The sequence below is a fragment of the Anastrepha ludens genome, chromosome 5, assembly GCF_028408465.1.
Source record: "Anastrepha ludens isolate Willacy chromosome 5, idAnaLude1.1, whole genome shotgun sequence".
Taxonomy (NCBI): Eukaryota; Metazoa; Arthropoda; class Insecta; order Diptera; family Tephritidae; genus Anastrepha; species Anastrepha ludens.
The window spans coordinates 100,636,316-100,648,592 of NC_071501.1; the positions used below are offsets into that span (position 1 = coordinate 100,636,316).

A 12,277-nucleotide genomic window follows, 5' to 3' on the forward strand; every position below is an offset into this window, starting at 1 on the left:
AAATAAAAGTCTTGGAACTAAATGGGTGTGAGCAACAAAGTAGATGAATATCTTTCTATTTAGTCGCTTTTGAAGAGTGTTCGTCAGAACAAAAACAATTTGAATAGATGGCTTAGTGAAATTATTCCATCCAATTAAAGCATATCTCAAGCAAAGTGTGGCAAAGAGTCGTGTTCGCCGAGTTTCGAAATTAATTCGATTATCAAACTTATTTCAGGACATTAAGTTCTCCCTTATAACGGGAGTTCTTTTTAGACGCATAGAATTGCCGTCAAATTGTGTCAGAATTGTATTGAACAGTTGCCCACATAAACATACATACATACACCCGTTATATTTGAAGTTCCCCATCGAAGCGCGTTACAAATTATGAATTCACTTACCATAAATGGATAATTACCCTACTTCGGTGGAAGGTTAATTAAGCGATGCCATCTACAGCAACTTCAACCAAACTGATTATTGTAATTGCCTGCATTTAGGCGCAAATTCTAAGTAATAAACAACAAATTTGATAAAAATGATAAATGGAGAATGAAAAACACTTTTGCGGCCTAAGCAACCGTATCAGTTTGCTGGTTAATTAGTAAATGCGAAACGAAAGTTTCTAGTTTCTTTTGTAAAATACAATTATCTGAAAATCTTGAATATATCTACATGAACTTCTTTGAAGCTAAGCCGGCTTTGAACTTGGTGAAGGTAGATGAGTTTGAATGTTGATAGATTATAGGTAAAGGGGAGCTCAAAAAATTCGCTTTAAATTACAGGATTACAGAGTGTTTCACTATTCAAATTTATGCACAGTAGAGAGCAATGAAAATGCAACTCATTATGTATGAGTAAGTAGGACTGAGCTCTTAGTTCATCTACACATTCGCTAAGCATTTAAGGCAAATTTATGTAGAGGGTGAACGATATGAAGTGTTACCAACTTCACACTGCTTGTATCCGTAAAACAGCTTATGACATCAATGTCAAAATTGTTCTAATCACAGTTCAATATATTGTTTATAAGCCTTCAAAAGCATTTCCGTCACAGTTTTGTTGATTTTTTTTTTCTGTGATGGAATTGAAACGCAATAGTATGATTGCGTTATATTTGGCTGGAGAATCCCAACAAGCCATTCGTGAGCTCAATCACCTCAAAGTGAATAAAACGTTTGTGTATCGCGCTATAAAACGTTACAATGATACTGGTAGCATTGCAAAACGCCATGGAGGTGGACCAAAAAAACCGTAACAACGCCAGAAATGGTTCGGAAAGTGAAGGCTCGACTTGAACGAAATCCACGTCGAAGTGGAAGAAAAATGGCCAAAGAACTGAAAATAACGCAAGACAGCATTTGACGCATACTGAGCTCAGGGTCAAGCCTTACAAGTTCCAAAAAGCACACGATCTTTCGCCCCAGCAAAAAAAATTCGGTGCGAAAGAGCAAAGGATTTGTTGCGCTTGCACGAACATGGCGAATTTCCTAACATTGTGTTTTCTGATGATAAAAATATCCCAATTGAGCAGTTCATAAACACTCAAAACGATCGTGTTTACTTGACCGAACGCTCATACGAGAATTTGAGCCTACGTATGGCCACTCGAATCAATTTCCCATCGCAAGTAATGTTTTGGGCCGCAGTGACCACTGATGGATGCTCTCCAATCGTTTTTATCGAGCCTGTTGTCAAAGTGAATGCAGGACTTATTATCGGGAAAATGTTTTAGAAGCTGTTTTAGAGTCATGGACACGCAAACATTTCGGTCGTAGACCATGGACGTTTCAACAGGACTCGGCACGAATGGTTAAAAAATCATGTTCCACACTTCATTTCGTCCACACAAAGGCTTTCGAATTCGCCAAACGCAAATGCGATGGACTATTCCATCTGGTCCATTTTGGAGAGTAAGGTAAGGACTAAAAAATATGTCAGTATGGATGCGCTGAAAAAAGCCAAATACGTCAAGATCACATTTGTGCAGCATGCAACTCATTTTTTGACCGTTTGAAGGCTATAGTCAAAGCAAAAGGTGGTCATATCGAGCTAAAGTGAATAAATGTTAAAATTGTAATCATTTTTGAACAATTTTGTCTTTGAAATGAATAAAAACTAATTTCGCACAAAAAAGTTATGGTGTTTTGAATAGGTAACACTTCATATCGTTCACCCTGTAATTGAGAAGAATTCCTATGAGGTCTGGAGGGACTTTTAGCTTTCGCTTAGCACTCTGCCACCGTACAATTCTGAGAAAATTCCAATTCGTACCTTATAAGATGGATCAAATCGCATCTGTGTTGGCTTGGAATGGACTTTTCGTCAACCTAATTCCAATTCAGGGCGTCCGCCGTAACCGAATCAGTCGGTGCGCGACTACCATTCGGGAGTGCGTAGGCTCGAATCTCCGTGAAACACAAAAATGAAGAAAAAGTTTTATCTAATAGCGGTCGCCCCCCGACAGGCAATGGCGAACCTCCGAGAGTATTTCTGAAAAGCCATGAAAAAAGCGCCTCATAAAAAATATTTGAAACCATTTACCGAAAAGTATATTTTTCAAACTTATGTATATATATTTTTTGTATTATCTGTATACACGCTTTATGCTCCTCAGTATCCTTTGCTCGAACTATGTAAATATGAATAGAAACATCATTAGGTAAGCGATTTATGTCAGCTGCAAACGAATTAAAAGTAACTTAAGCGAATATGGAATCACTTAATCTCTTAGATACCTACTCATATTTCACCCTTTCACTCGTATACGCCCTCATCCATTCTCATTAAATCTCCTACCCTTTCTTGTGCCGCTGTCTCGCATTACATCTCGCAATACATCATTTATCTGGGACATTTTATCTGCTACAATTTTATGTAGTATACCCTTTTTATAATCCTCTAACCAGGCGGCAAAGCTTGAAAGCCACATTTAAGAAATTGAAATTGATTACTTTTCAAGTTGCTTTAAATTTCTTATTTTACGTCCCAGAGAGGAAATAGCTTAGGGGCATGCATTTTAGTAAATAAATTCAATGTCTATTTATTTTATATATTTTTTAAACGAAAATAAATTGTGCTTGCCGCCTTCAGCGCAACCGGAGAATGTGTGTAGGTATGTATAAGTTTGTACTAAAATATACATATATATTTGTATGTATGTATATAAAAAAATCACACTAAAATAAAAATGTTCGCAAGTCCATGTATTTCCGTTACAATTCCAATTAAAAGCTCAATTGACAGAGCAATGCCGTGCCGCGCTCAATCCAATGTGAAGGTTGCGTATTCGGATTGCATTCAAGCAGCATAGCCACCACAAAATTTGTACTATGCCCTGTGGTGGAGAGCACACCACGACGTTCCGCTGTCTTATAAAGAGGGCAAATGTAGATGTGACGCTCTTTGAGATCGCTACGTTTCACAGGTTTCATCCAGATCACTGGCATGGAATCGAACAACTCACGTGGACGCGATTCTGCCAACCAATTGCCTGCACGATCCCAACATGCGCCTTCGAGAAACACACCATACACATATACGCCATCAGCTGGTGCTGTTACGCCACGTACTTGGTCCTCTTCCATGCGTAGCACTTCGTAGTCGAATACCAACAAATCGATGGGAATAATGTATTTACGAGCGAAATTCTGTTGGGCACCAGTGAGGAAGGCCTGCGTAAAGAAGAAGCCAGAAAGCCAAAACGTGGTGGGTGGACCGTTATCGAACCATTTCTGAGAAGAGAAAGAAACTAGTTTTTAATTGAAATCATTCGGTATGAAGATGGATATAATTTTTAAGCTTATTTGTTGTGAATGAACTTTAATAAATTCGCTTGCTGCAAGAGGGAAATAATAGTATCATACCATATACAGGGTGCGCCATCTCGAGCTTCGGTATGGAAATATTGAATAACTTTGCTATCCATTGTCAGAAGGACTTGAGAAAAAATAATTTGGAAACGTCACTTCAGTACAATTTTAACGATGAATAACTTTACACCTAAAGAACGCGCGGAAATTGTGACCATGTATTTGTAAAATGGTCGTTCAATTGTGCTTGCTCAACGTGCATACCGTCGAAAATACCGCGGTTGTAAGGTGCCTTCTGATAACACCATACGCAATCTGACTAAACATTTTGAAGAATCGGGGTCTGTAGCAAATCATTATTGAACTTCTGGTTTCAACAAGACGGCGCCCCATGCCACACGGCGATCAAAACGATGAACTTTTTGAAGCTAAAGTTCCCTGGCCGGTTGATGTCGAAAGGTGGCGATGTTGAGTGGCCTCCAAGATCGCCGGATTTGACGCCGCAGGATTTTTTTTTGTGGGCTATTTAAAAAGTAGAGTATACGCCAACAAGCCCACTACATTGGAAGCGCTCAGGACCAACAATAGATCTGAAATAGAGGCAATATCACCCGAAATGCTAGCAAAAGTAATGGAAAATTCGAAAAAAAGAACACAATATTGTGTGGCTCGTAAAGGTGGTCATTTGTTAGATGTTGTGTTTTAAGTGCAGTTGAAACACATTGTAAAGGACAAAATCAAATAAAAAAACACCAACAAACATTCAATTTTGCTAGTTGCTAAAGTTATTAAATATTTCCATACCGAAGCTCGAGATGGCGCACCCTGTATATAAGGAAATATATGTTCAAAATGGCGAATGGGACATTCGTCGTCAAACTACTCATAAAAACTGTGAAAATTTTATTGCATTAGAAATTAGTGATGTTGATTTCCCGAACTGAAAAATTATTGCACAACTTCAGGAAAATTTCCTCATAGCAATAGCATTTCCTCGTCTTTGTTAAGTCGGTATCCCTGGCATTATTAATGATAGCCCTCTATATGAAAATACTCTGGTCAATGGTAGAAAAACTGTGCTGTCAACTACTTTGCGCAATGTTGTAAACTACTTCTAGTAGACGGAAGGTTAAAAAACTCATATTTTACCAAGGCAAAGAACCAAGTGCCATCGCCAAGTGGGTTTGTGCGGGACTACCCTTCGTTTGAACAAAACATTTCGGGAACGAGGCACCTTGTGAATATGAAATATAAGGTGTCTTCGATTCTTTACTCCTCTACTCGCTATGTGTAGCTCTGCTCGCTTAATCAAAAATTTGCATGTGAAGGCAGCTTCAAAGTTACTGAGCAAGATTCACCACTAGCGAGTGAGGTTATACCTCTTATAACTGACATAACTTACTATATTCAATGCTGCCAAATCTCTCTTCTGGTATTAGCCAAGTTTCATTAGACTGCGTTTATACAGAGAAAATTTTGTTGCTTTAATCTTGTGAATTTATTTTCTGGTGTTGGCATTCGTGTTCACACAGGGAAACTTTTGTTACTTGTAATTGTTTAATTTTTAATCTATAGCCAACAACAATATTGAGAGCAACAAGAACACAAAGGATGTTGATAGCGCACGATCATCACAAGTACCGAGTTGATGTATCAAATGTTTCCCTGTATGTCATTCTGGGCAGCTCTTTTCCGATTCTGCCAACGTATGTTCCTTTAAGCCAGTTGCTTCATCTATTCGCCACTCGCTAACGTAAAGCGATTCGAAGAGAACTATGATATTGAATGATAGGAAGTTTCCCTCACAAGGCGAAGGAAAATCTTCAACATATGAACAGGCCAGAATTTGGTCGCTCTGGCGGAGAGTATGCAACTTAATTCCAACACATCGGTCTCAACTACGCAGCATTTCGAGCCTCAACCAGAGTTCAGTTTTGCACAAATATGTTAGATTACACAGGTTTACAAATATTTAATGAAATAATAAAGGACCATACCATCCAACCAGGGGTATAAAATCGCATATTTTTTTCGTCATGTAGTTTTCAATACATCGTCAAATAACGATTTTGAATTAAGGGGTTACATACGTCCAGAATTTTCAAAAAATCGATTTTTTTCAATATTTCGAAAGTATAGTATCTTTAGAATATGTGTGAAATTTTCATGTAGAAATTCCCAATATTACAGCTTCTACAACCCATTAACTAGGTAAAGAGCGGTCCGCGCGCTCCTATACCTCAAACTTTAAACTCGTTTTTCTCGAAACTACTTTTCCGGCACTTTTTGCATGATAACTCATACAGTTTTTAGTATTTTTTGATGCGGTTTTTTTGTTTAAATATTCGAAAGTATTTTCTCTATAGTCCGGATTTTCGATATTTTTATTAAACAAATGTATAAACATAATTAAAGTGTGACATTTATGACGTTAAGCGCATACTTTTTTTTTACATGCCGTAAATTGCAAAATTTTTCGAAATTCAGAAATACGGCTAGACAGACTATAACTAAAACTTTATTTTACAAGAACTTTTTTTACTTTTTACAGATCCATCAACATTTCAAGAAGAAATTATGCAGATCGTGGAGCAACTTTTTTTCATTGTACTTTGGGTTACGTGATTTTTTAAAGGGTGTTTTTTTAGAGGTTAGGTTTTCAAGTTGGCACTACTTTTTTCGTAGATGGTCTTTTTGACAGCTGTCACTTGATTTATGCTCAGTTTGGTTTGCCATTTCATAATGAATAGACTTACACCTGAATAACGTTTGCAAATCGTGCAAATTTATTACGAAAATAATGGTTCGGTTCGCCAACGCATCGCGCGCTGCGTTCAATATTCGGTCGACATAATCGTCCATCAGAGTCACTAATTCGATTAACCATGGCTCGGTTTCGCACCACGTTTGCTCTAGTGGATAATACGCATCCTCAGAGACGTCGTACAGTGCGCACCGAAGACGCTATTGCTGCTGTGGAGCAGAGTATCGAAGAAGACCCGAATGAGTCCATCCGCCATCGCGCGCAGCAATTGGAGATGTGCCCATCCACTTTATGGAAGATTTTGCGGAAGGATCTTGGTTTGCGGGCTTACAAAATCCAACTCGTGCAAGAGTTGAAGCCGAACGACCATCAAGCGCGTCGCACGTTCGGTGAATGGGCCCAAAACGAGATGGCCACCGATCCCGATTTTCACAAGAAAATTTTGTTCAGCGATGAAGCTCACTTTTGGTTGAATGGGTATGTTAATAAGCAAAATTGTCGCATTTGGAGTGAACATAATCCACAAGCCATTGCTGAGACGCCGTTACACCCTCAAAAAGTCACTGTTTCGTGTGCTCTATGGGCAGAGGGAATCATTGGTCCATATTTCTTTAAAAATGAAGCCGGCCATAATGTTACAGTCAATGGAGAGCGCTATAGAGCCATGATTAATGACTTTTTCGTGCCAGAATTGGACGATGTTTATGTGGACGACCTTTGGTTCCAACAAGACGGCGCTACATGCCATACAGCCAACGCAACAATCGATTTATTGAAGGAAACTTTTGGTGAGCGCATTATCTCGCGCCGTGGACCTGTGGCGCGGCCTCCAAGATCGTGCGATATAACACCGCTGGACTATTTCTTGTGGGGCTATGTGAAGTCGCTTGTCTACGCAGATAAGCCCGAGACGATTGACGTCTTGGAAGAGAATATTCGGCGCGTTATTGCTGACATACGGCCCCAATTGCTGCAAAAAGTGGTCGAAAATTGGGCCTCTCGGCTGGAATTTATTCGAGCCAGCCGCGGCGGTCACTTGCCCGAAATCATTTTTAGAACATAATGGCAAACCCTTATCTTTATATTAAAGCTAAATTCTTGGCCATAACATTAAATTATATACGTTTTATTTCATCTTGAAAACCTAACCTCTAAAAAAAACACCCATATACAAATTTTTGTAAAGAAAAATTAAAATATTGTACATTTTTTTATAAAGTGTAAGTACCAATAAACAATGTATACAACTTTTTTAATATATTTCTATTGTTATCCCTTTTAGCGCATTTTTGGCGCTGCTGGACGTTTATAACCGCTTAAAGAAAAAAACGTAAATCTTAAAAATTTTTAATATATGGAAAATACGCTCGAAATAAGTGATATTTCCGGGTTATTTTTCGTTCATTCAATAAAATTAAAACGCTAAATTTTTATTTTTTGTTTAGCAAAAATATGAAAATTCTCGATTTATCAGGCCAGTCAATAAGGTGGTTTTAATATTAATAAAAAATGTGTTTAAAGTATTTATTAATCAATAATATATTTTCCTTCATTAATTACAATGTCTTCCCAAATTTAGGCAAATTTTTAATTCCCTGCACTAAAAATTTTGTCCTTGGAGCCAAAATACGCTTCGATATCACTTTTTATAGCTTTTTTTTAGGAGTAGTTCTTGTTACTCATATGGGATTGAAGTCCACGGAAAAGGTGATAATCACAAGGTGCAGTATCCGAAGAGTATGGTGGATGCGGCATTAGCTCGCATCCGAGCTCGTCCAGCTTACCTTGCGGTATGAGGTCTTGCGATGTCGTGGTGAAACAAAACTTTGCGTCTATTCACTAAAGACGATCGATTTGTGTTAAGTGCCTCATTCAGATTTGATAGTTGATGGGAATAATAATCAGCAGTTTGGTTCCAGAAGCTCATAATAAACAATACTGGTCATATCCCACCATATAGACAGGAGAATCTTCTTGGGGTGAAGGCCATCTCCAGGGGTCGGTTCTGGTGTTTCATCTTTATCTAACCATTGGCATTTGCGAACAGAATTATTGTAAGGGACCCATTTTTCATCACCAGTAAGGATACGGTTCAAAAAACTTTCATTTTCAAGCCGTTGCAGCAGCTGAGAACACACATTCACTCTCTGCTGAAGGTTGGCGACGGAAAGTCTATGCGGAACCCATTTTCCCAGCTTTGAAACCTTTCCCAACTGAACCAGGTGCCTGTGAACTGTTCCGTGCGATGAATTTAACCTCTGAGCTATCACATCGACTGTCAAATTTGGCTCAGCTTCCACGAGTTCGAGCAAGGCGTTGGAGTTAAAGACTTCAGGACGACCAGCGCGCGGGGCATCCTCCACGTCGCAGTTACCACTTTGGAAATTTGAAAACCACTTTTGCGTAGTCCTTACACTCACGGCATCCTCTCGGTGAACAGTGTTTATTTCTGCAGCAGCAGTTGTTGCATTTTTACCACTTTTATAAAAAAGATACAAAATATGCCTCTTATACGCTTTCGAAGATTCCATTTTATTATTTAACAACACGTGCTCTTATCCGCAATTAGAATCATAATACATCAAAGAAAATATAAATAGTTCCGTTATACTCCGCGAATAATTTTTTGTATGCAAAAATCGTACAAAAGTGAAATTATGGGTAAAATACGCTCGAACTTAAGGACTGACCTGATATATTGTTCAGATTTTATCTTCCCAAAAGAAAATCTTTTGAACAAATTGAATACACTGTCTGTTTTAGCTACTGCAAGTTTTGTTTAGTAAACAAACTTGCAAATCGGATGCGTATTTAGTACAGCCAATCTTGCAGCCTTCTCGCTTGAAAGTGTCCAAAATAAGCTTTGACTTAATATAAAAAAATGTTTTCATGTCACCTCTTCAAAAACTCTGAATATTATTCCTTCCTCCTATACTTGATAAGTGCTGTTCTTTCTAAAGTTAAAGAGTTTTTTGAGCTAGACGTGACGTTTAACTCTGGTTTTACATTCGTAATCATTTTAGTCAGATATTGCCGAAGGTTTATGCTAATTAGCATTTCTGAAGCTCTATGTGATGCAGTTTAAAAGCTCCTATACTAGAAGTATTCTATATATGTAGCTCCCTAGTTCGTTCTAAGCTAAGATATGCATCTTTGATTTTGAATCCTATTTATATTGAAGGAGTACAAAGACATTTTATTCGACTCGATCTGCAACCACTTAATTTTTCTGATCCACTACCACCCTACAGTGCTCGGTGCATGCTAATAAATCTGGGGTGCCTTGCCAATAGATGAACCCTTCAATCAGTGATGTTTGTTTTTGATTTGTGATTTGTGATTCTGTTGGTTGTCCTGAACTTCTTGAACAGATTGGCTTCAATGTTCCTCATTGAACTTTGTGCTTTTACTAATAATTTAATTCCAGAACAGTCAAATCAAAATACTAAACTTTGCCCCTATTACGAGGGCTAAGTTAAATACATATGTAGCATCTACAGTCTACTCGACTGAGATTTTGCTATGCCAAGATCTCTTTTTCATTCGAAAGTTGCGTCCAACTAATCATAATACTATATATAAAACCGATTTTGAAAAAATTTTCATTCCATTAAACTAATCACAATCAAAAGAGGTTTAGGAAACTCATAACCTTCCCTGAGAATAAACTGAAAATGCTCACGGGCACTCTAATAGGCCATTGCAGATTACGCAGTCATCTGCACAGAATTGGAATAAGGCCCAATGACTTTTGTCGTTGCTGCGACCAATCCGGGAAGACTCCAATACAATTCCTCCTTGAATGAGGCACTATAGCGCGGAGAAGGTTAAGAAATCTCGACCAATTACAGCCAGAAGAAGGGCCTAACCCATTTTAAGTTTAATAAGGGAACTGGGTTGGGATGAGGTACTATGATGAGTAGAGGGCACAAAAGACCATGAGGTTGAGGTGCAAGTCTCAAATCTATATACATATATATCCATCAAATAATCGATCGTTCATGAACTAAGTTCGATAATCGATGTATTAGCCGCCTTGGCCTCGCAGCTGCGATTTAACTTATTTTGTGGAGTTTCCTGAGTTTCGGCTCGTGGCTCATTTAGGACCGATTCAAGGTCTTAAAGATCAACGATTTCAATTTTCGAGAGTTTATTGATCCCGAGATTTTCGGGATCTGATTTTATAATTCTGGGGTTCCGTAACTGTACCGGAGCATGGAGTTTATTGTATTGAATTAGTGTTCTTTTTGATTAATTTTTGTACTAAAAAAAAGTTTAGGTATTGGGAATATTATTCTCCAGCGTAACCTAAATTTATTGCTAAAAAAGCCAGCAAATGAGAAACACGGTTCTGCGCAATACTTTCACCCTGGATTGTTGATAGAAATTGTAATGCTTTCTGCAGGTAAAGTCCCGGGCATCACTATTATAAAAAATATAAATTTCTTTAATCAAAACTACGGGCATATCATACATTTTCCTATTACCTTGAAGTTTGCGAACTACCAATTAAGGCTCTGCATAATATTATATATCCTTTCGGATAATAGCTTGCGTGTCGGCCATTTTTTGCTGTAATTTTTCTTACACTAAAACGCAATTCTCCTGCAAATACAAGCTCAGCTATTTTATACGAAAAGGTATTGCGAACACTTGAAACTCTTAAAACCAATTTTATTAATAAAGTTTTTCTTTCCTCTAACAGGGTGATTCTTATGTTACAAATTCGAGTTATATTTATATTTTGTATTTTAATCTTCTTCTCTTTATATATAAAAATGAATGTTTGTCTGTATGTCATCGATGAACTCAAAAACTACTGCACCGATTATTATAAAAATTGACATATATGTGTATTTTTCCACGGAGAAGGTTTGTAGAATATGCTCATTGATGCCACTCACCACCAGTTGGCGCTGCAGAGTAACAACTTCTGCCCCGTTCAACCGATTGTCATAAAAATTAGTATGACCATGTATTTAGATCACAGAAAGCACCGACGAATTGGTGCAAACAGTTTTCCCAAACATTGCACAAAACTACAAAAACCATTAGTGGATCAGTACGCGTGCTATATAAGCAGCCAAAAACATCGATGTCTATATCATCAACTTCACCATTCAACATGGAATACCTAGTGAAACGACAACATATAAGTCCATTGATACTGTGGAGAATCAAGACGAGGTTGTCAACTATCCAACTGAATTCTTGAATTTCTCTTGATTTGTCAGGCATGCCGCCGCACGTTCTTACATTGAAAATTGGCGTACCCATCATTTTTCTTCGAAACATAAATCCACCACGGTTTTGCAACGGAACCAGACTCTCAGTCAAGAAAATGATGAACAATGTTATCAAGGCAACAATTTTGACTGGAAAATTCAGAGGTGAAGACGTACTGTTGCCACGCATCCCAATGACCCCAACAGATATGCCATTCGAATTCAAACGTTTACATTTCTCGGTGCGACTCGCTTTCGCAATGACTATTAACAAAGCACAAGGACAATCGTTACAAGTGTGTGGATTAAATTCCATGCTTTTCACATGGACAGCTCTATGTGGCTTGATCACGTGTCGGAAAACCTTCTGATTTATTGGTCTACGCACCAGAAGGAGAAACAAGAAATATTGTGTATCCCACAGCACTTCAGTAAACATCGAATTGAAACTAAAACTTGTAATGTCACAATTTTTTCGAAATAAACAAAATCAA

At 38.0% G+C, this 12,277-nt stretch overlaps 1 protein-coding gene across 2 annotated transcripts in view; it reads right to left on the reverse strand.

Annotated features, from left to right (window-relative positions):
- Nucleotides 1-3,041: 3,041 nt before the first annotated feature.
- The window catches only part of LOC128863007 (dynein axonemal heavy chain 7), a 102,019-nt gene continuing 92,783 nt past the window's right edge, over nt 3,042-12,277 (reverse strand). For both annotated transcript variants that reach the window (XM_054101887.1, XM_054101886.1), the window contains one exon: nt 3,042-3,716. In XM_054101887.1, the coding sequence (XP_053957862.1) occupies nt 3,210-3,716 (507 nt within the window). In that variant the 3' untranslated portion in view covers nt 3,042-3,209. The remainder of the gene's footprint in view (nt 3,717-12,277) is intronic.